Genomic DNA, 22,500 nt, shown 5'->3' with positions numbered 1-22,500 from the left:
CACCTACACACACATACACACACATCCACACCTACACACACATACATACATACACACACACACACACACACACCTACACACACATACACACACATACACACACACACACACAGACACACACACATACATACACACACATACATACACACACACAAACATATACATACATGCACACAAACACACACCCACGCACACAAACACACACATACATAGACACACACGCATACACACACACATTTCTGTTGTTACAAACACAACAAATAAAAACATTGTTTTTAAAGCTTCTAAAACACAAACACATTATCTCTGCAGTGAGTTCCTCAGTACTTTGGTAGTCTGTAGTCTGTAATCTGTAGTCTGTAATCTGTAGTCTGTAATCGGAAGTCGGTAATCTGTAGTCTGTAATCTGTAATATGTAGTCTGTAGTCGGTAGTCTGTAATCTGTAATCCGAGGAGATGATGAGACAATCGAGATGAACAGGTGCAGAAAGAGAAGGAGAAGATATATTTATATATATTTATATATATTTATATATAATTAACACGCAAAGCGTTTATATAAGCATCACCATGCCTTAATGTTTATGGGCAAAGGAGATTAAATTAAATAAATAGTCACGTCTAAAAATACGTGCACCTTGTGTGTGTGTGTGTGTGTGTGTGCTCATGGGAGGTCACGTAGACGTGTCTCACACCTCTTGGTTGTGCAATCTGGGCTCAAATAACTTGGGATGGAAAACAAAAAATCAGTATGTGTGTGTGTGTGTGTGTGTGTGTGTGTGTGTGTGTGTGTGTGTGTGTGTGTGTGTGTGTGTGTGTGTGTGTGTGTGTGTGTGTGTGTGTGTGTGTGTGAGAGCTCCACGCACCACGATGAGGTTCCACATGCGCGCCGCCTCGGCCACCAGCGTGGACACGCCGCTGCATCCCGGCAGCAGGACGATCTTGATGGGCTCCGTGTAGAGGAGGTCGTACAGCAGCTTGGTCGCCTCGCCGGGGTCACACTGGGGGGGGGGGGGAGAGAGGAAAGGGAAGGGAGGGAGAGAGGGAAGTAGAGAGGGAGAGAGAAAGAGAGGGAGGGAGGGAGAGAGAAAGAGAGGGAGAGGAAAGGGAAGGGAGGGAGAGAGGGAGGGAGAGAGGGAGAGAGAAAGAGAGGGAGAGAAAGAGAGGGACAGAGAAAGAGAGGGAGAGAGAGGAAGAGGGAGAGAGAGGAAAGGGAAGGGAGGGAGAGAGGGAGGGAGAGAGAGAGAGAGGGAGGGGGAGGGGGGAAATAAATCAGAGCAGGGGAAATGGTAGAGATAAGGAAGGGAGCAGGGGATGATGGGGGGGGCAGTAAACAGAAAGAGAAAGAATAAAACAGAGGAGATAAAGTGAAGGGAAACGGCCGAGAAAGAAGCCAATATAGAGAAAAGACGAGGAAGAGGAGGGAGACGAGGAAGATGAGGAAGACGAGGATGACGTAAACGCAAATAACAATACAGACAAGATCAAGATGGAGGGAGGGGGGAGTAAACAAGAGTAAACAAAGAGAAGAGTTCACAGACAGCAGCTAAACAGAGTCATCACCACGGATCCACCGACCGGCGCCGCTCATCAGAATCACCGATAAACAGGCCCGACACCTCCTCCGATCCGCCGAAGAGGAGGAGGAGGAGGAGGAGGAGGAGGAGACGACAGTTTGAAGAGAACACACTCAGGACGAGTGTCACAAACAATCTGGACCGTGGCCGATGACGGCGGCGACCAATACGGCTTCTGATTAGATGGGGGGGGGGGGGGCCTCGGCCCTCTGAAGGTAATCTCTCCTCCAGAACCAGGAAACATGTGCAGGAGGTGGAGTAGAGGTGGAATAGAGGTGGAGTAGAGGTGGAATAGAGGTGGAGTAGAGGTGGAATAGAGGTGGAATAGAGGTGTAGTAGAGGTGGAGTAGAGGTGGAATAGAGGTGGAATAGAGGTGGAATAGAGGTGGAATAGAGGTGGAGTAGAGGTGGAATAGAGGTGGAATAGAGGTGTAGTAGAGGTGGAATAGAGGTGTAGTAGAGGTGGAGTAGAGGTGGAATAGAGGTGGAATAGAGGTGGAATAGAGGTGGAATAGAGGTGGAGTAGAGGTGGAATAGAGGTGTAGTAGAGGTGGAGTAGAGGTGGAGTATATGTGGAGTAGAGGTGGAATAGAGGTGGAGTAGAGGTGGAGTATATGTGGAGTAGAGGTGGAGTAGAGGTGGAATAGAGGTGTAGTAGAGGTGGAGTAGAGGTGGAGTAGAGGTGGAGTAGAGGTGGAATAGAGGTGGAGTAGAGGTGGAATAGAGGTGGAGTAGAGGTGGAGTAGAGGCAGGGTAGAGGTGGAGTATATGTGGAATAGAGGTGGAGTATATGTGGAGTAGAGGTGGAATAGAGGTGGAGTAGAGGCGGAGTAGAGGTGGAGTATATGTGGAGTAGAGGTGGAGTAGAGGTGGAATAGAGGTGGAATAGAGGTGGAGTAGAGGTGTAGTAGATGTGTAGTAGAGGTGGAGTAGAGGTGCAGTAGAGGTGGAGTAGAGGTGGAGTAGATGCGGAGTAGAGGTGGAATAGAGGTGGAGTATATGTGGAGTAGAGGTGGAGTAGAGGTGGAATAGAGGTGGAATAGAGGTGGAGTAGAGGTGGAATAGAGGTGGAGTAGAGGCGGAGTAGAGGCGGAATAGAGGTGGAGTAGAGGTGGAGTAGAGGTGGAATAGAGGTGGAGTAGAGGCGGAGTAGAGGTGGAGTAGAGGCGGAGTAGAGGTGGAGTAGAGGTGGAGTAGAGGTGGAGTAGATGTGGAGTAGAGGTGGAGTAGAGGTGGAGTAGAGGTGGAGTAGAGGCGGAGTAGAGGCGGAGTAGAGGTGGAGTAGAGGCGGAGTAGAGGTGGAGTAGAGGTGGAGTAGAGGTGAAGTAGAGGTGAAGTAGAGGCGGAGTAGAGGTGAAGTAGAGGTGGAATAGAGGTGGAGTAGAGGCGGAGTAGAGGCGGAATAGAGGTGGAGTAGAGGTGGAGTAGAGGTGGCCCCATGACGACCTTCAGAGCGTCGTCAAGGTGACCTCTGAGGGCGAGTAGAGGTCACAGCTCCGCCCCCTGCGGTGAGGTCCTGCCTCCACTCCTTTATTATTAATATGTATTCATTACGCAACCTATTCACCTTTCTATCAATACATATTTAACAATTTATATTTAAGATACAATCAATAATTTATAGGAAATCATTCTTATATTCATAAATACGTTAAATCCTCGAGTCGTTTCTCTTCTTCTTAAACGCTGAGGTGGGGAAATAATTGGGTGAAAGATTTTTATAACACGATGGACAGAATGTTATTTAATATTTTTTATTTCATGTGTACTTCATTCGACCCGGCGGCCGCACCGCCCAACATTAAACCGCTTGGTTCGGAGATTCAGGATGGTGACGCCTCAGGCCCCCAGCATAGAGGTCACAGAGGTCACAGAGGTCATCAGATACACTGAACCATAGATTTTGATTTAAGGAAGCTCGTAAATAAACCTCGACTCCTGCCCCGCTCTGTGTAAACTACATGTCGGTACGGGGAGAGCGTGCACGTGTAACCGGAGTCACATGACACGCACGTGCACGTGCGTGTCATGTGACCGATACAGCCGACTGGTCAAAAGAAACAAAGGGATGAAGGTTCAGAGACGTGCGGGTCTCGTGTTTTCATTTACACTCCAGAAGTATTAGAGAGGGGGGGGGGGGGTGCCGGTCTCCCTCCCGATCAATCACTCACTCCCGGGCTGATTTCACAGACCGCCTCCTCCCCTCCGCCTCCCCCCCTCCGTCTCCCCCCCTCCGCCTCCTCCCCTCCGTCTCCTCCTCTCCGCCTCCCCCTCTCCGCCTCCCCCCCTCCGTCTCCTCCTCTCCGCCTCCCCCCCTCCGTCTCCCCCTCTCCACCTCCTCCCCTCCGCGGCCCGTCGGTTTCCTTCTGCCTCGTCACAAACGAAGCTCCCTGTGAGATCTCTGACGCACGGGAACCATTTTTATATCCTTCTGGAGGTTGTTGGTATATATATATATATATACAGGACTGTCTCAGAAAATTAGAATATTGTGATAAAGTTCTTTATTTTCTGTAATGCAATTAAAAAAACAAAAATGTCATGCATTCTGGATTCATTACAAATCAACTGAAATATTGCAAGCCTTTTATTTTTTTAAATATTGCTGATTATGGCTTACAGCTTAAGAAAACTCTAAAATCCTATCTCATAAAATGTTAATATTTCCTCAGACCAAGTAAAAAAAAGATTTATAACAGCTGAGTGTTTGTCAAGGCTCAGGAAACCCTTGCAGGTGTTTCGAGTTAATTAGACAATTCAAGTGATTTGTTTAATACCCTACTAGTATACTTTTTCATGATATTCTAATATTTAGAGATAGGATATTTGAGTTTTCTTAAGCTGTAAGCCATAATCAGCAATAAATCAGAATAAAAGGCTTGCAATATTTCAGTTGATTTGTAATGAATCCAGAATGCATGACATTTTTGTTTTTTTAATTGCATTACAGAAAATAAAGAACTTCATCACAATATTCTAATTTTCTGAGACAGTCCTGTATATATATATATACAAATTTTGTATTTGTTTCTAATGTATTACATTTTGTATTCATTAATAAAAAATAAATAAATTAGTATATACTGTATATAATATACTTTTTAAAAAATTACAAATCGACCGCTAGTGGACAAACACCCTTCAAACGCTCTAATTCTGCCTTAGGTATTTGGACCCTAGGGGTCAGATTTCCCGTAATACTTATATATCACATATAATATATTATTATATACAGGACTGTCTCAGAAAATTAGAATATTGTGATAAAGTTCTTTATTTTCTGTAATGCAATTAAAAAAACAAAAATGTCATGCATTCTGGATTCATTACAAATCAACTGAAATATTGCAAGCCTTTTATTCTTTTAATATTGCTGATTATGGCTTACAGCTTAAGAAAACTCTAAAATCCTATCTCATAAAATTTTAATATTTCCTCAGACCAAGTAAAAAAAAAGATTTATAACAGCTGAGTGTTTGTCAAGGCTCAGGAAACCCTTGCAGGTGTTTCGAGTTAATTAGACAATTCAAATGATTTGTTTAATACCCTACTAGTATACTTTTTCATGATATTCTAATATTTAGAGATAGGATATTTGAGTTTTCTTAAGCTGTAAACCATAATCAGCAATAAATCAGAATAAAAGGCTTGCAATATTTCAGTTGATTTGTAATGAATCCAGAATGCATGACGTTTGTTTTGCATTACAGAAAATAAAGAACTTCATCACAATATTCTAATTTTCTGAGACAGTCCTGTATACAGTATATATATATATAGATATATATATCTATATATATATATAATATAATATACTTTAGCACCAGAAGTGCAACAGCTGGCACACAGGAGTGAACGCAGTGTTTCAGAGGTCCAGGAATGTTCCGGCGCTCTATTCTTGAACAGCATCCTTCAGACTCCATCCCTGAGCCGAGGCTTTTGACGAGATGAGAAAAAGGGTAAAAACCGTTGCTAACAAACAGGAAACACGGGGCAGCGAGAGGTGAAGGAGCGAAGGAGATCCCTGCTGGAAACACACGAGAGGAGCAGGCCGTAAAGGTGAAGAAGCTCTGCTATTCATGGAGGTCTTTTACAACCCCCTGGAGCCATCGGCTTTTCCACTTTCTGTCCTAGTCCTAGAAGAGCGCCTGGATTGACGGCCCTCACACACACACACACAGACACACTTGTACGTCTACCTTTGAGAGGACACTCCTTGACGCGACGCATCCCTGTTTTATTAATTATTTCTTATGTTTTTTATTAAATACTTTTAATTTGTTTTATTAATTACTTCTTATGTTTTTTATTAAATACTTTTAATTTGTTTTATAAATTACTTTTAATGGTTTTATAAATTACTTTTAATGGTTTTTATTAATTACTTTTAATGTGCTGTACTGTAGCTCTGCATTGTGTGTATTGTGTGTTCTTCTTACCACATATATACTGTTGTAGTGTCTCATCCTGTACTGTGTGTTATTGTTTTATATGTTATTGTGATTTTTTTTATTGTTTTATGTGTGTTATGGTTTTCTAATAGGTATTGTTTTTGTTAGTTATTGTTTTATTTTTGTTTTATTTTATGTTTGTTATTGTTTTATGGTTGTTATTGTTTTGTGTTTATTATTGTTTCATGTTTATTATTGTGTTATTTTTGTGATTGTTTTATTTTAATTTTATGTTTGTTATTGTTGTATGTTTATTATTGTTTTATGTTTATTATGGTCTGTCAAGGGACGACAGATGCAAATGATCTGAAGCTACAATCTGCTGAGTGCATGGTGACATTTATGTTTTAACTGTACATGGCCCCTTTTAAATAGAGATAATAACAAAATTAAATATAAAATCCCGAATCCCGAACCCCGACCCTGACGCCGTCCTGAAGGTGAACTCAGGTTAGTGCTCACAAAGGTCGACACACACACACACACAGACAAAAAGATCAGTGCAGCTGTGTGTCCCCGTCACAAAAGATGCACACATGCTGCTACATGTGCACACACACACACGCACGCACACACACACACACACACACGCACGCACGCACGCACGCACACCGGCGCACCTCCACCTCTGCCGCTGTCCTTGGTGCTGAAATCCCCCGAAGCCGATAACACTGCTGTCCTTAACTCTCTGGGGTCATTTTATCGATTTTATATTTCAAATTTGTTATTAATTAATAACAAATACAAAATATTCATACAAAAAATAAATATGTATATATATATACAATATATACACATTTAAAGATGTATTTCATTTTGTATTCATTAATAACATTTTGTTTTAATTAATTAAAATGTGGTTTTGTTCTACTTTTGTCTTAATCAATTAAAAATGTAAAAAATTAAAAAGGGGAAATTCACCTTTTAAAGCCACTTTGCATATGACACACACACACACACACACACACACACGCTTGTGTGTTTGACGTAGAAAATTGCAAAACAATCTCAGCTCTCTCTATAATGAGGCCCAATTGTCCTAAGGCACAAGCGTAAAGAGATAATATGGACCCTAAAGCTAAAGAATTGAAGTTATTTTTGTTTTAATGTGCGTGGGAGGAGCCCAGAGGGTTCACGTGCCCATGCAGTCAAACCCAGCTGGCGAGGACGTGTGATAGAAACCCGATGTACGGCGTGCGGAGGAGACGCTTGTCAGAACACTCTAATCACACTCCAGGTTGAATAAACAAAAAGAGTTTGAAGAGGGGATCCGGGGCCCCGAGGGACCGGCCTACGTGTTGCAACCTAAAGCATTCATGTATAAATACATCTCCTCATTTTATCCTAATTACATCTGGCGGCCGGATTCAGGCTCGTAGCACCGCGGCGTGACACGCGTGTGGACCGGCGGTGAAACCTGGCGAGCGTGGAGAAGTCACAGCGGCCAATTAAAATGAGGGACGAGCGAGCGAGGGGAAGCACCTCGTTACACCACCTCTCTGCTTCGCCACTGTCTCCCTCCATCACTGTTAATAATTGATCAAAGTTTGCAGTCTCGGCTTTGATGTATCCATGGCAACGGCCTGCGCGGAGAGTGTGTGTCTGCACGCATGTGTGTGTGTGTGTGTGTGTGTATGTGTGGATCTCAGAAGGCTGTAAATAGTCGGATGCTGTCGCCAGAATAAAGCAGAGAAACAAGCCGCTCTGCTACCACAGGGTGTCTGCCTCCCTTAAAGGGACAGGCCGCGATTAAGTGTTGAGCCCCATGAATGTGACACGATGGTGACGAGGACACGAGTCAAACTTTAGCCGATCCGTCGTCGTGGTTCTTGGTTGAGCTGAAGAGATGCAGAACGAAGAACAACACAAGATCATTCTTTACTTTGTCTTCATCTAACGGAGCAAAAAAACGTTAACTACATACACAAAATAAATAAACTATGTTACGATCATACGTTATGTAACGGTATGTTACGATATGTTACGATATGTTACGATATGTTACAATATGTAAAGGTATGTTACGATATGTTACGTTATGTTACGATATGTTACGTTATGTTACGATATGTTTCAATATATTACGTTATGTTACGATATGTTATGATATGTTACGATATTATACGATTTGATACGGAATGTTACGATATGTTACGATATGTTACGATATTATACGATATGTTACAATATTATACGATTTGATACGGTATGTTACGATATGTTACAATATGTTACAATATGTTACGATATATTACAATATGTTACGATATACTACGATATGTTACAGTATGTATGCTCGTTGCGTTCCACCTGCTGCTGTCACGACGTCATTGCATCTCCATCCAGGGAGCGTCCGTCACTAACTTAAATCATTGCGTAATTCAGAGAGTAAATCATAAATTTTCCTGTATTTCCGATTCCTCAGATAATACACGTGTACTCTGGCAGCGTGGCTCGTGCTCAGACTTGAAAGACGCGATGAAAAAGTTCCTCATGGTGATGAATTCAGGTCAAGAGACTCTGCTGCTCCTCCGGCCTCGAGCTTCAGACGCAAACAACGGAACAGCTGATCTTAAACGAGGTGGAGAATCACTCAAAAGGTGGAGATTTGCTCTCGCTGAGGCATCATAACATAATTGCTCGTAAATATCACAGAGGAATTAGTCCCTCTTCGTATAATTGCTTATATAAACTCTCAGTGAGTAAGACCCTCATTACTACTCCAGCCAGGTGAAGCGCGTTTGCAATGAGGAGGTAAAAAAATGTGTTTTTGAAATTCCGAAAACTACAGCAATAAATTCCCTCCTGGACTTAACTCGGAGGAATGAGCCGCTCGTCGCTCAGACGGCGTTACAGCCGCCTCATGTGAGCGATCCAGAGGATCTGCATCTAGTTATCGAGCCGGAGGCGCCACTGACTCCTGAAGCACGAGGGGAGATGTTACCCCCCCCCCCCACCCCCACCTCCTTCAATCCCTCTGAAATCTGCTCGTGCCGGTTGTATCTTTATGTTCGTGCCACATCGGGCCCCGCTCCGCTACACGTGTAATCAGAGGACGCACACACACGTTTTCGTCTGTGACACTCATCGGGGACACACACACGCACACACACACACCGTGTTCCATCAGCTCTGCCTACATCCGGCATATCAATGCGCACACATATTTTCACGGAGCTGAAATCTTATTTGTTTCTGTGGTGTTGCTTCAAGAGCAACTGTTGCCATGCCAACTCTGTCTCTCTCTCTCCATCTCTCTTTCTCTCTCACACACACATGCACACACACACGTTTGCTCTCTCCCCCCTGCTATATTCTGTTTAACAGGATTCCAATGCAGAGCCGTGTACACCAATCAGAATAAAGCTCGTATAGCACATTTCTAACCGGTTAACCGTTTGGTGGCCCGGTGCTCTCCGGGCGCCGCGTGCTGCGGCGTGATGGATAACGACCCCGCCGAGGGGAGAGAGGCAGTAATTGTTTTTCATACGTCTCCCGTCGATGGGAAGAAGATGGCTCAGAAAACGTAGAGAGTGGTATTTATAGGACAATAAGCAACGCGGCTTAGAAAGAGAGCTTCTTCTTCTTCTTCTTAGTCTTTGTCTTCTTTTCTCTCTCTCTAACGGAGAGAGATAATGTGCTTTTTAATTAAAGTCTACGTGGGTGCAGTGGGTGGTGTAATCTGGGGCAGCCGGGGGAAATGAAACCAGTCGGGGGGGCGGATATTGGATTTTATAGTAGTTGATAATGTTGACATTTTAAAATACCACCGTGATTAATGATTGATGAGCAACAAGCAGGAGGTGTGTGTGTGTGTGTGTGTGTGTGTGTGGTGTGTGTGTGTGTGTGTGGTCCCCTTTGTGAGGCAGAGTGAGGACTTGAGGGCTCGTTATCGGGGTGACCTTTTCATAGGAAAAGCTGCTCTTTGAGACGCCTGACTCGAGGCTCCTGGACTCTCAGCCTCGTGCCGCTGACGTTTTTTGGGTAAAGTGACATTTAAACAAACCCGCCGACGTACAAATAAAACATTTTAAAAAGCTCCATGAAGTCATAAAAGCTTTGTTTCAGAGCAGAGAGGAAACAAACAGACACAGAGGGGATGTAGGTGGAACAGACACAACAGAGTCATGATGCCTCTCCAGATGATGAGACCCCCCCCCCCCTCCACATGACTGACACCTCCTCCAGCCACGCATGTGCACTCACCATGCTGTCGTAGTGGATCAGCTCCAGCTCGTAGTCCGGCAGGATGTCGCTCCGGTTGTTCACCAGGTCCAGGGCCATCTGGGCGGAGGGCATGCAGGCCTGGCCCCCCGGCCAGCCGCCGCTCATGGGGAACAGCGCGCCGATGTACAGCTTCTTCTTGCCTGAGGACGGCCGAGGCCACGAGAGGAGGAGGAGGAGGGCGATGAGAGACGCCCGGAGGAGCAGCGGAGGACTCCCGCGGACCGCCACCGCCACCATGCTGGGTCCAGGTGAGCTCAGCGGGGGAGCCGGGGGCTCGCAGCGCGAGCTAGATGTTTAAATAAGTGAGATTTATTTTGAACTGAACTGTGTTGCTATAAGTTTTTAAAAAACAAAGTGAGCTCAACACGTGTCCGGCTCCTCTACGGCTGCGCCGAGCTCTTCACTTTGAACGGCAGGTGTTCGGCGGATGGAGTGGATGGATGGAGTCGTTTGGGCAGAACGCATGAACGCGTAATTACGCATCACGGCGCGCTGGATGTCTTCGGGTTTCCACGTCAAGTCAAACACAGTTCAGGCTCGTTGAGGACACGCGCGCGCGCGCTGCTCGCCTCGAGATGCTCGTCAGTCAAGTTTGGATCCCGCAGTCCGACCCACATCCCCCCTCCACGCGCTCAACTACCGCGGCGCGCGGACATCGATCGTGAATATCAGAGCGCGCGTGGAAGAAGAAAAAATACACCGACCCCCCAAAAAAATTGGAATAGAAAGGACGCGCGAGCGAGACGCGGGAGGAGTCCGCGCCGCGCGCGTCGATCCGGTCAGATGAGCGCGGATTGGGAGCCGCAGCGATATATATAAATAAAACAACAACAACACAGCCAGTGAGAGCTGGAGCAGCGGAACATCGCGGGAAGCATTGCCCCCCCCCTCCGCCCCTCCCCCTCTCTTAACGCAGCCCGGTTCCAACAGATGAGACCATTTGCCGCGCGAGAGAAAAGCAGCGATGGCGCGCCAGAGCTCTGCGTCTGATCCACTGCAGCACCGGCAGGCGGAGAGAGAGAGGGAGGGAGGGAGAGAGAGGGAGGGGGAGAGAGAGAGGGAGAGAGCGAGAGGGAGGGAGGGAGAGAGAGGGAGAGAGAGGGAGGGAGAGAGGCAGGGAGGGAGGAAGAGAGGGAGGGAGGGAGAGAGAGATAGAGAGAGTGTGTGTGAGGGAGTCTGACATGTATGCTGAGGGAGTGAGGGAGGAGGAGCTGGTTGGGAACAGGAAGGGAGGAGGGAGAAGGGAGGGAAGGAAGGAAGGAAGAAAGAAAGGAAGGAAAGAAGGAAGGAAGAAAATAATGAAGGAAGGAAGGAAAGAAGGAAGGAATGAAAGAAGGAGAAAAGGAAAGAAGGAGGGAAATTGGAAGGAAAGAAGGAAGGAGGGAAGGAGGGAAAGTAGGAAGGAAGGAAAGAAGGAAGGAAGGAAAGTAGGAAGGAGGGAAAGTAGGAAGGAAAGAAGTAAGGAAGGAAAGTAGGAAGGAGGGAAGGAAGGAGGGAAAGTAAGAAGGAAGGAAGGAAGGAAAGTAGGAAGGAAAGAAGGAAGGAAGGAAAGAGGGAAGGAAGGAAGGAAAGTAGGAAGGAGGGAAAGTAGGAAGGAAAGAAATAAGGAGGGAAGGAAGGAAAGTAGGAAGGAAGGATGGAAAGTAGGAAGGAAGGAAAGAAGGAGGGAGGGAGGAGGGGCTCTGGGTAAGATCTCCTCAAAGGTTTTCTAAGGAGTTCCACGCAGCGCTTAAGACACACAACCTCTCCCTCTCTCTCTCTCCCTCTCTCTCTTTCTTTTTTTCTTCATCCCTCTTTGTCTCTTTTGCTCTCCACCACTCGACCATCGGCTCACATGTGTTGTCCGTAACCGATCACCGATCAATACGTCCGGCTGCAGGAGGCCAACATGCGGTGTCTCAGAGGCTCCGCCCACGTGGTCTGAGCCTCTGTGACCATGTGGGCGGAGCCTCTGAGACCACAGTGTCCTCACATCACATGTCCACACGTCTGTCCACCGAGACGTCCCCGATCACAGTCTTTGATCCGGGGCCGATCATTGCGATCAATACTCATTCACATCCCGCTGACACTGTTTACATGTGACATTTAGCCTCGTTGTAACACACGGGCCTGAAGACGCTGCTGCACCCGCACATCGATAACGAGAGAGAGAGGGGGAGAGAGAGAGAGGGAGGGAGAGAGAGAGGTAGAGGGAGGGAGAGGGAGAGAGAGGGAGAGAAAGGGAGATGGGGAGAGAGAGGGAGAGAGAGAGGTAGAGGGAGGGAGAGAGAGAGAGGGAGAGAATGGGAGAGGGGGAGAGAGAGGGAGAGAGGGAGAGAGAGAGAGGGAGAGAGAGAGGGAGAGAGAGAGGGAGAGAGAGGGAGAGAGGGGAGGAGAGAGAGGGAGAGAGAGGAGAGGGAGAGAGAGAGAGGGAGAGGAGGGAGAGGGGAGAGGGGAGGAGAGAGAGAGGGAGGGAGAGGGGAGAGAGGAGAGAGAGGGAGAGAGGGAGGAGAGAGAGAGAGAGGAGAGAGGAGCGAGAGAGAGAGAGAGAGAGGAGAGAGAGGAGAGAGAGAGAGAGAGAGAGAGGGAGAGAGAGAGAGAGGGAGAGAGAGAGAGGGAGAGATAGGGAGAGAGAGAGAGAGGGAGGGAGAGAGGGAGAGAGAGAGGGAGGTAGAGGGAGGGAGGGAGAGAGAGGGAAAGAGAGGGAGTCTAAAATGTATGCTGAGAGAGGGAGGGAAGGAAGGAAGGAAGGAAGGAAGGAGGGAAGGAAGGAGTGAAGGAGGGAAGGAGGGAAGGAAGGAGGGAAAGTAGGAAGGAAGAATGGAAGGAAGGAGGGAAAGTAGGAAGAGAGATGGGCTCCCTGCACACCTGTCACACAGCGGGGCCAAACGGCCCCTGATAATATGAAGTGGCCCCTGACGTCACTAGAGGGGCAACAGACGCCCCAAAATGTCCTCTAATAGTTATGATGATTACATATTGTTGTTGTTCTTTGTTGTTCTTGTCCTGTCTGCACTTCCTGTACTAGGTACACACAACAATCAATAATTATAATTTAGAATTATGAAAAACAAATAAATAAGTTATAATTGTAAATAGTTGATTAAATAACAATAAATAACCACAAGAAATAAGAATAAAATTAAATATGATTGACTGATTGTTAGTTTTTTGTTCAAAGAAATCTAAGAAAACACTTTGCATATAACACACACTCGTGTGTGTTATATGCAAATTGAAGGAGGGAAGGAAGGAAGGAAGGAGGGAAGAAAGGAGGGAAAGAAGGAAGGAAGGAGGAAAGGTAGGAGTTCCTTAATGTCTCCTCTGCTCAGCGTTCTAGTCTCAATGTGACATTGTGTGATGAATTTGTTTGAAAATGACTCACAGCAGCAAACGGAGAGAAGAAGAACATTATTATGTTATTATTATTATTTTAATATTATTATAATATTATAATTAGTATTATTATTGTTATGATATTATTATAATGATATTATTATTATTATATTATGATATTATTATTATATTATTATTATGATATTATGATATTATTATTATTATACTATTATTATATTATTATTATTATGATATTATTATTATTATATTATTATAATTATATTATTATATTATTATTATGATATTATTATTATTATATTATTGTTATTATTATTATTATTATATTATTCCTCTGGTCTGAAGCACGATGGAGTCTGTCGCTCGCTTCATCACCCAAACCTCATCATGAGGACGTCTCAGAGCGGAGAGAGAGCTGCTAACAAGGAGGTGAGGGCGGCGATCATCCTCCTCATCCTCCTCCTCTTCCTCCTCATCCTCCTCTTCCTCCTCTTCCTCGCCGGCACCCGTCCGACACGCCATCAATTATTCAGCCGTGAACTTTATGTGTTTCAGACGTGTTTTCAACGTGCCGCTGTGACGAGGTGACGAGGTGACGAGGACCTGCTGTGTGGAGGAGGCTGCAGGCTGCACGCCTCAAGATAAGGGCCTGTTTCTCTTCCTGGGAGAGGTGGAGGGAGGGAGGGAGGGAAGGAAGGAAGGAAGGGAGGGAGTGAAGGAATGAAGGAGGGAGGGAGTGAAGGAAGGAAGGAGGGAGGGAGGGAGGGAGGGAAGTGAGGAGGGTTGAAGGAAGGAAGGAAAGAGGGAAGTGAGGAGGGAGGAGTGAAGGAGGGAGGGAGTAAAGGAAGGAAGAAATGAATGAAAGGAGGGAGGGAGTAAAGGAAGGAAAGAGGGAAGTGAGGAGGGAGGGAGGAATGAAGGTGGGAGGGAGTAAAGGAAGGAAGGTATGAGGGAGGGAGAGAGTAAAGGAAGGAAGGAAAGGAGGGAATTAAGGAATAAAGGAAGGAAGGAAAGGAGGGAATTAAGGAATGAAGGAGGGAGGGGGAGGGAGGGAGTAAAGGAAGGAAGGAAGGAGGGAAGGAAGGAAGGAAGGAAGTGAGGAGGGAGGGAGGAAGGAAGGAGGGATGTATGTATTTACACAGAGAGATGTCGTTCTGCTTTGATTCAACTGACTCTGGTGGTGGTTTTGTTACACTGGAGGAAACAGAATGCAGAGATACACACACACACACTCACACACTCACACACTCTCTCACACACACACACACACACACACACACACACACACACACACACACACACACACACACACACACACACACACACACACACCTAGACACACACACACACACACACACACACACACACACACACACACACACACACACACACACACACACACACACACTCACACACACACACACACACACACACACACACACACACACACACACACACACACACACACACACACACACACACACACACACACACACACACACACACACACACACACACACACACACACACACACACACACACACACACACACACACACACACACACACACACACACACACACACACACACACACACACACACACACTCACACACACACACACACACACACACACACACACACACACACACACACACACACACACACACACACACACACACACACACACACACTCACACACACTCACACACACACACACACACACACTCACACACACACACACACACACACACACACACACACACACACACACTCACACACCGGGTAGAGCAGACACAGACAGGAGGAGCAGGGTATTAACCTTTCCCCCGCTGAGGAGGCAGTAAGTGGGTGGTGATGGCACATGGAGAGAGAGAGAGAGGGAGGGGGGGGGGCGAGAGGGAGAGAGAGAGAGAGAGATAGAGAGAGAGCTAGAAGGAGATCACTATAGAGACAGAAGACGTATATTTTCTGTTCTCTGGTTAATTGTGTTTGTCAAGTCTCTCCGTGACATTTGAAAAGCAACTTGTGAGATAGAAACTCCATGTGTGTGTGTGTGTGTGTGTGTGTGTGTGTGTGTGTGTGTGTGTGTGTGTGTGTGTGTCTCCGGCAGAAAAGCCATTACACAAATCAAACATGAGTATTCTCTCCATCCTCTCCTCCTCCTTTGTTCTCAGGTAATCAGCTGATGCCTCTCAGCCGTGGCTCCGCCCACCCGGCTGACTGTGGGGGTTGTAGTTTATGACCCAGCTGCCATGATGGGTTGTAGTCTCTGCTGCAACCACTGGGAGGGGACATATGTCCCATTTGTGTGTATGTGTGTGTATGTGTATATGTGTGTGTGCGTGAGTGTGTTTGTGTGTGTGCGTGGGTGTGTTTGTGTGTGTCCATGAGCAGCATGTGTGTGAGGTGTGTGTGTTTGTGCATGTGTGTATGTGTGCGTGAGTGTGTTCGTGTGTTTGTATGTGTGTGTGTGTATGTGTGCTTGTGTATGTGTGCATGAGTGTGTTTGTGTGTTTGTATGTGTGTGTGTGTGTGTGTGTGTGTGTGTGTGCGTGAGTGTGTTTGTGTGTGTGTGTGTGTCCATGAGCAGCATGTGTCTGAGGGGTGTGTGTTTGTGCATGTGTGTATGTGTGCGTGAGTGTGTTTCTGTGTGTTTGTGTATGTGTCTGTGTGTATGTGTGTGTAAGTGTGCGTGAGTTTGTTTGTGTGTGTATGTGTGTTTAAGTGTGAATGTGTGTGTGTGTGTCATGAGCAGCATGTGTGTGAGGGGTGTGTGTTTGTGTCATCATTCCTTCGTGGGTGTAGCGTGTGACTCAAAGACGTGTTACGTCACCATGTCTTCACCACATCTTCACCACACGTTTTGACTCTTTATCTCCATAAACAACCTTTTTACAAACCGCATGTCGTTCTTTTGGGTTCGGGAGAATATTACACGACGACGAAGAACCCCCCAGAACACTCCAGACCCCCCCAGAACCCTCCAGACTCCCCAGAACCCTCCAGAACACTCCAGACCCCCTAGAACACTCCAGAATACTCCAGAACCCTCCAGAACGTTCCAGAACACTCCAGAACCCTCCAAACCCCCCAGAACCCTCCAGAACCCTCCAGAACACTCCAGACCCCCAGAACCCTCCAGAACCCCCCAGAACCCCCAGAACCCTCCAGAACACGTGTCCATCATCTTGTTTCTCACTCCTTTGCCCACCGTCAGATTCTCTGTTCCAGCTTCAGGCGGCTGCTGCCCTCTAGTGGCCACAGGACGAATTGCATCTTCAGCACAGTAAGTGAGTTAAACGGCTACATTACACCCAGCTATAAGATATATATATATATATATATATATATATATATATAAATATATGATCTGGGTGAGATATTTCAGGTTATATGGATACACTTTTCAGTAAATACATCCTTAATTTCCCATTTAATTTAATTTTTGTTTAGTTTTTTAACACGTTTTTGTGCAAAAGTTTTATGTTTTACTGACACATGAATAAATGCTGGCTGGTTCATTCACACAATCATACAATAATACACGCAGTGAGCTCTCGCACTGCAGTAGGATGTGTAGAGATGAATGAAAGGTCCTACCTGTGTAGTTTCTGTCGTCTTTGTCCGGCAGACACAAAAAGAAGAAAAAAGATCAATTGATTAACAAAAAATCACTTCAAGTGGAAACAGAGGGAACATGTCATTGTACTCAAGAACTTAACGGGGTATCTTTCTTTTAATTGAATTATTCACCGCGTCAAATGTATCATTTTTTTGTTATTTTGTGCAGTAAAAGCTAAAAAAATCTAATTATTTCCGTCCACTAGGGGGAAGCAACACCGCGTTGAAGTCGCCCTGATAACTACTCTGCAGTTGGGATCCTGTGGTAAAATATGATTATGTAATATATGGAATAGTAATATCCTATCCTACTGTAATTTACAAGCTTACCACCAAAATAGACGAAAACAAATTAAAATATATATTTATGTATTGTAGCTACTAAAGCCACAACATAGAATAATTAAAACAATTAAACATCTTATTGCTTATTTTTAATATTTTGATTATTTCACAAAAAGTCACCTGCTTTTTTAGTTGCCCGGTCCACCTGGGCTCTGATAGGTCCTTCTTTCATCTCTTTATAAAAGTAATAATAATTAATTAATATAATAATTAAATAATCAGAGTGAGTTGTAGAGCATTTAAACTTCTTAGAGCTTCTTTTTATTATTATTACACAGAAATTCCCCTGGCAGGTCCCTCTTTCATCTCTTTTAATACAATCGTTGCCGTGGAAACTTCAGTGTGTTGCCATGCCAACTCCTCCGATGACCAATTGGCAAATCTCATCGTATCCGCATTTCCAGTAAAATCCTTGTTTTCTTCGTCCCGAATTTTGGGCAAATCTTCTCGGATCGGCCGCCTGCTTGTGAGCGAGAGCACCCTCGGGTGTCGATGACATCACTGATATCCGCTCACACTCATCTCACTGTATCCGGTGTGTATGGTTTAATGTGTGGGACAGCAGGGGGTGTTGTACCTGTACCTGTGCCAACCACACACACACACACACACACACGGGCCTCTCATGCATCTACGCTGTAATTGGTCGGATCATTTATTGCCTAGCAACGCGCTGCTCTGTTGGGGGAGCAGGTGTTTGTGATGATCTCTAAAACCTCGAGTTCCCAAAGCGGCTCAACTGTCGTCTCTCCTGCTGGAAAACGTCGACGACACAATTAATTATTATTATTCATATAAATAGTTCCAGATTACTTAATACAAATAAAAAATAAAATAAAATCTTAATTATTTTTTTCAACAATGTTTTTTGAAGAATAATAAGTCAGATTCACAAGAACCAGCGACACTTTTTGGGATTTTTTCGTTTTCTACTCAATTAATAATAATAATAATAATTTAAAAAGCGTTTTTTAAGAAACTTACAGACACTTTACATGTTACATGAACGCACCGTAGAACAGCTGCGGGTTCAGTGTCTTGCTCAAGGACACATGGACCAGGCCGGGAAGTGAACCCAACCGCCCTGCTAACCACTGACCCAGTCGCCCTTCCTTCCTTCCTTCCTTCCTTCACTCCTTCCTTCCTTCCTTCCTTAACTCCTTCCTTCCTTATATTACATTGTTTTTGTCTCAGTCGACCTCCTAAGATCTCCTTCTATCCTTCCTTCCTTCCTTATATTGCTTTTTTCGGTTTTAGTTGGCCTCCTAAGATCTCCTTCCTTCCTTCCTCTCTTCCTTTCTTATAATGCATTGTTTCTGTCTCAGTCGGCCTCCTAAACTCTCCATCCTTCCTTCCTTCCTTTCTTCCTTCCTTTCTTCCTTTCTTCCTTCTTTCCCTATAATACATTGTTTCTGCCTCAGTCGGCCTCCTAAGATCTACTTCCTTCCTTCCTTCCTTCCTTATAATGCGTTGTTTTGGTCTCAGTCGGCCTTCTAAGATTTCCGTCCTTCCTTCCTTCCTTCCTTCCTCATCCACTACTGTGGTTCAAATGTCCGCTGGCTGCTTCCCCCCTTCAGCCTGCAGACCCCGACAGTAAACGTCTTCCCATCATGCAACAGCATCTGGTTAGCTGGCCTGTGATTGGCCGCTGGCCGGGCCACTCACAGAGGCAGGTGGGCTTGGGGACGTCCCACTTGCCCAGCTTGGTGCAGTGGCTGACGTTGCGTCCCTCCAGGATGAAGCCGGCGTGGCAGCTGTAGTGCAGTACCGTGCCCTCCACCGGGGGGCCGGGGGGCTTCACCGCCACGCGGCCGTTCTCCAGGGACGTCCACACCCGCGCGCACAGCAGCACTGGAGAACCGGAGAACCACGAGAAAGAGAACAAGAGCTATTAGAAAAGATAAACGCGAAAACAGCAGAAACTCAAACATGATTCGGAAGAGAAGAAGGAAACATTGATGTCATAACGCCTCGTGAGGTTGGTGTCGGTACTGCAGGATTCATTTCAGGAGAATTTGAATTTTACAGCATTCATAATCATTTCCTCCAACGGTGCATTACTTAAAGCTGCTGCGATGCATTCAAGTGCATGCTCATCCAGTGGGCATCCCAGCTGTCCTCTGCAGTCGCAGTGCACTACACACTCAGTGTGTGTCCTGCTGTGTGTGCACACTGTGCTGTGAGCACGATGGTGGACACTCTTACAGCACGCTTTAGTTATTTAGGATTTAGTAACTAAACATCTCGTCATCGTTCATCAGGACCAACAGCCTGGGGAGAAATATTTAATAATGTCTCTGTAAACACGACGAGCGACAAATTAATAAATCACTTTTTTTGGTGGCGGCGGAGGAAAAGGAGAAGAAGTCTGAGAAGGTCTGCAGCCAGCAGCTGCTTTGATTGAGATATATATATAAATATATATTTATAAATATATATATGTATATATAAATATATATATTTATAAATATATATATGTCTTTATATATATATATATATATATATAAAAGCGTTGATTGAGAGATAGATATATATATTTATATATATATGTATATATATAATTATATATATTTATAAATATATATACAGTATATATGTATTTATATATATATAAATATACATTTATATATATATGTATATATATATATATATGCATTTATATATTGACAAATTAAAAATTAAATTAAAAAAATATTATAAATATATATATTAAATCCACAAAGCAAAAACAATAAAATAAGACTTCCTAACTCATGTGTGTGTGTTTGCTCTCCCAACCCGTCAAGGTCAAACGGTCATAATTAGCATATCAATTACAGCTCGGGTTCAGCTCCGCCCCCTCGAGTCCAAGTGAAGTGGACAAATTTAAATAAATTCCATCTCCGTGTTTCTCACCAAAATAACCTTCTGAAGACACGTAATCATTCACATTAAATATATATATATGTATATTTATAAATATACATATATATACATTCATAAATATATATATATTTATTCATAAATATATATTTATTTAGAAATATATATATTTATAAATATACATATACATATAGATATATATTCATACATATAATATATATATATATATTAATATATTTATATATGTATTTATAAATAATATATATATAGATATTAAAATATATATATAAAAATATATTTACATATGTATTTATAAATGTTATATATATATATATATATATATATATATATATATACATGCACATCTATCTCTCTCAGAAGAGGAGCTGGTTACCTCCCTCGAGCTTTAAAGAGGGCGACCTGCATCCATCAGGTGGCCAGAAAAGAGTCATTGAATGCATCACAATGCTCCATAACAGCTGAATGTGTAGACAACATATCATAAGATTACTTTACTCCTAGTTTACTGTGGGGGTTTATTGGTGCTGCAAATGTTTCCATACGCAATGATTAGTTTGCGGTTGAGAAGAGATGAGGTGGAGAGGAGAGAAGGACTGGATTAAAGAGGGGATGAGGAAGACGAGGAGGAGGAGGACTCACGACACGTGCTGTTCAGCGTCATGTCCGTCCAGGAGCCGTCGGGTAAGCACTTCCTGACCTTGGGCCCCACGATCACCCGGTTCCCCCGGCAGATGTATTCTATCTCATAATCCACGGGGAGGATCTGCACACTGCGGATCTGAGAGAGGGAGAGAGAGAGAGGGAGAGGGAGGGAGAGAGAGAGAGAGAGAGAGAGAGAGAGAGAGAGAGAGAGAGAGAGAGAGAGAGGGAGGGAGAGGGAGAGAGAGAGAGGGAGAGAGAGAGGGAGAGAGAGGGACATTACGGCCTGATTGATGCTCTCCCATCACAGTGTTTCCTCATTCAGTGGAAGAGACTTTGATGCCATATGGCTGGCAATGTGTGTGAGTGTGTGTGTGTGTCTATGTGTGTGTGTCTATGTGTGTGTGTGTCTATGTGTGTGTGTCTATGTGTGTGTGTGTGTGTGTGTCTATGTGTGTGTGTCTATGTGTGTGTGTCTATGTGTGTGTCTGTGTGTGTGTGTGTGTGTGTGTCTATGTGTGTGTGTGTGTCTATGTGTGTGTGTGTGTGTGTGTGTGTCTGTGTGTGTGTGTGTCTGTGTGTGTGTCTATGTGTGTGTGTGTGTGTGTCTATGTGTGTGTGTGTGTGTGTGTGTGTGTGTGTGTGTGTGTGTCTATGTTTATCTATGTGTGTGTGTGTGTGTGTCTATGTGTGTGTGTGTGTGTGTGTCTATGTGTGTGTGTGTCTATGTTTATCTATGTGTGTCTATGTGTGTCTGTGTCTATGTGTGTGTGTGTCTATGTGTGTGTGTCTATGTTTATCTATGTGTGTGTGTGTGTCTATGTGTGTGTCTATGTGTGTGTGTCTATGTGTGTGTGTGTCTATGTTTATCTATGTGTGTGTGTGTGTGTGTCTATGTGTGTGTGTGTGTGTGTGTGTGTCTATGTGTGTGTGTGTCTATGTTTATCTATGTGTGTGTCTATGTGTGTGTCTGTGTCTATGTGTGTGTGTGTGTGTCTATGTGTGTGTGTCTATGTTTATCTATGTGTGTGTGTGTGTGTGTCTATGTGTGTGTCTATGTGTGTGTGTGTCTATGTGTGTGTGTGTCTATGTTTATCTATGTGTGTGTGTGTGTGTGTGTCTATGTGTGTGTCTATGTGTGTGTGTGCGTGTGTGTCTATGTGTGTGTCTATGTGTGTGTGTGTGTGTGCATGGACATGCACAGACATCATGACCCTGAATGCAGTAAAATACGGTGATTTTACTCTTTTTTTGTAAATTATGTTTACATTTGAAAGATTGATGTTTTTTTAACTCGTCGTCATGAAGTCAAAGTTGTGATTATTTATTTAATAAAGTTCTGATGTTTGTTTATCAGACGAGTTTCTCTGGAACAGAAGAACATGTTTCTACAACATGTCTGCAGGCTTTGTGTGAACAT

The 22,500-nt window shown here is 44.5% G+C and overlaps 1 protein-coding gene across 1 annotated transcript in view; it reads right to left on the bottom strand.

Annotated features, from left to right (window-relative positions):
• Positions 1-22,500, bottom strand: part of gabbr1a (gamma-aminobutyric acid (GABA) B receptor, 1a) — a 65,637-nt gene that overhangs the window by 38,489 nt on the left and 4,648 nt on the right. The window contains 5 exon segments of the mRNA XM_056405878.1: positions 867-1,001; positions 10,235-10,395; positions 17,193-17,210; positions 19,224-19,409; positions 21,081-21,219. Of these exon segments, the coding sequence (XP_056261853.1) occupies positions 867-1,001; positions 10,235-10,395; positions 17,193-17,210; positions 19,224-19,409; positions 21,081-21,219 (639 nt within the window).

The sequence above is a fragment of the Pseudoliparis swirei genome, chromosome 22 (assembly GCF_029220125.1).
Source record: "Pseudoliparis swirei isolate HS2019 ecotype Mariana Trench chromosome 22, NWPU_hadal_v1, whole genome shotgun sequence".
In the NCBI taxonomy this organism is placed as follows: Eukaryota; Metazoa; Chordata; class Actinopteri; order Perciformes; family Liparidae; genus Pseudoliparis; species Pseudoliparis swirei.
Note: the sequence above shows the minus strand (reverse complement) of the source record. Positions and strands in the feature narration are given on the sequence as shown.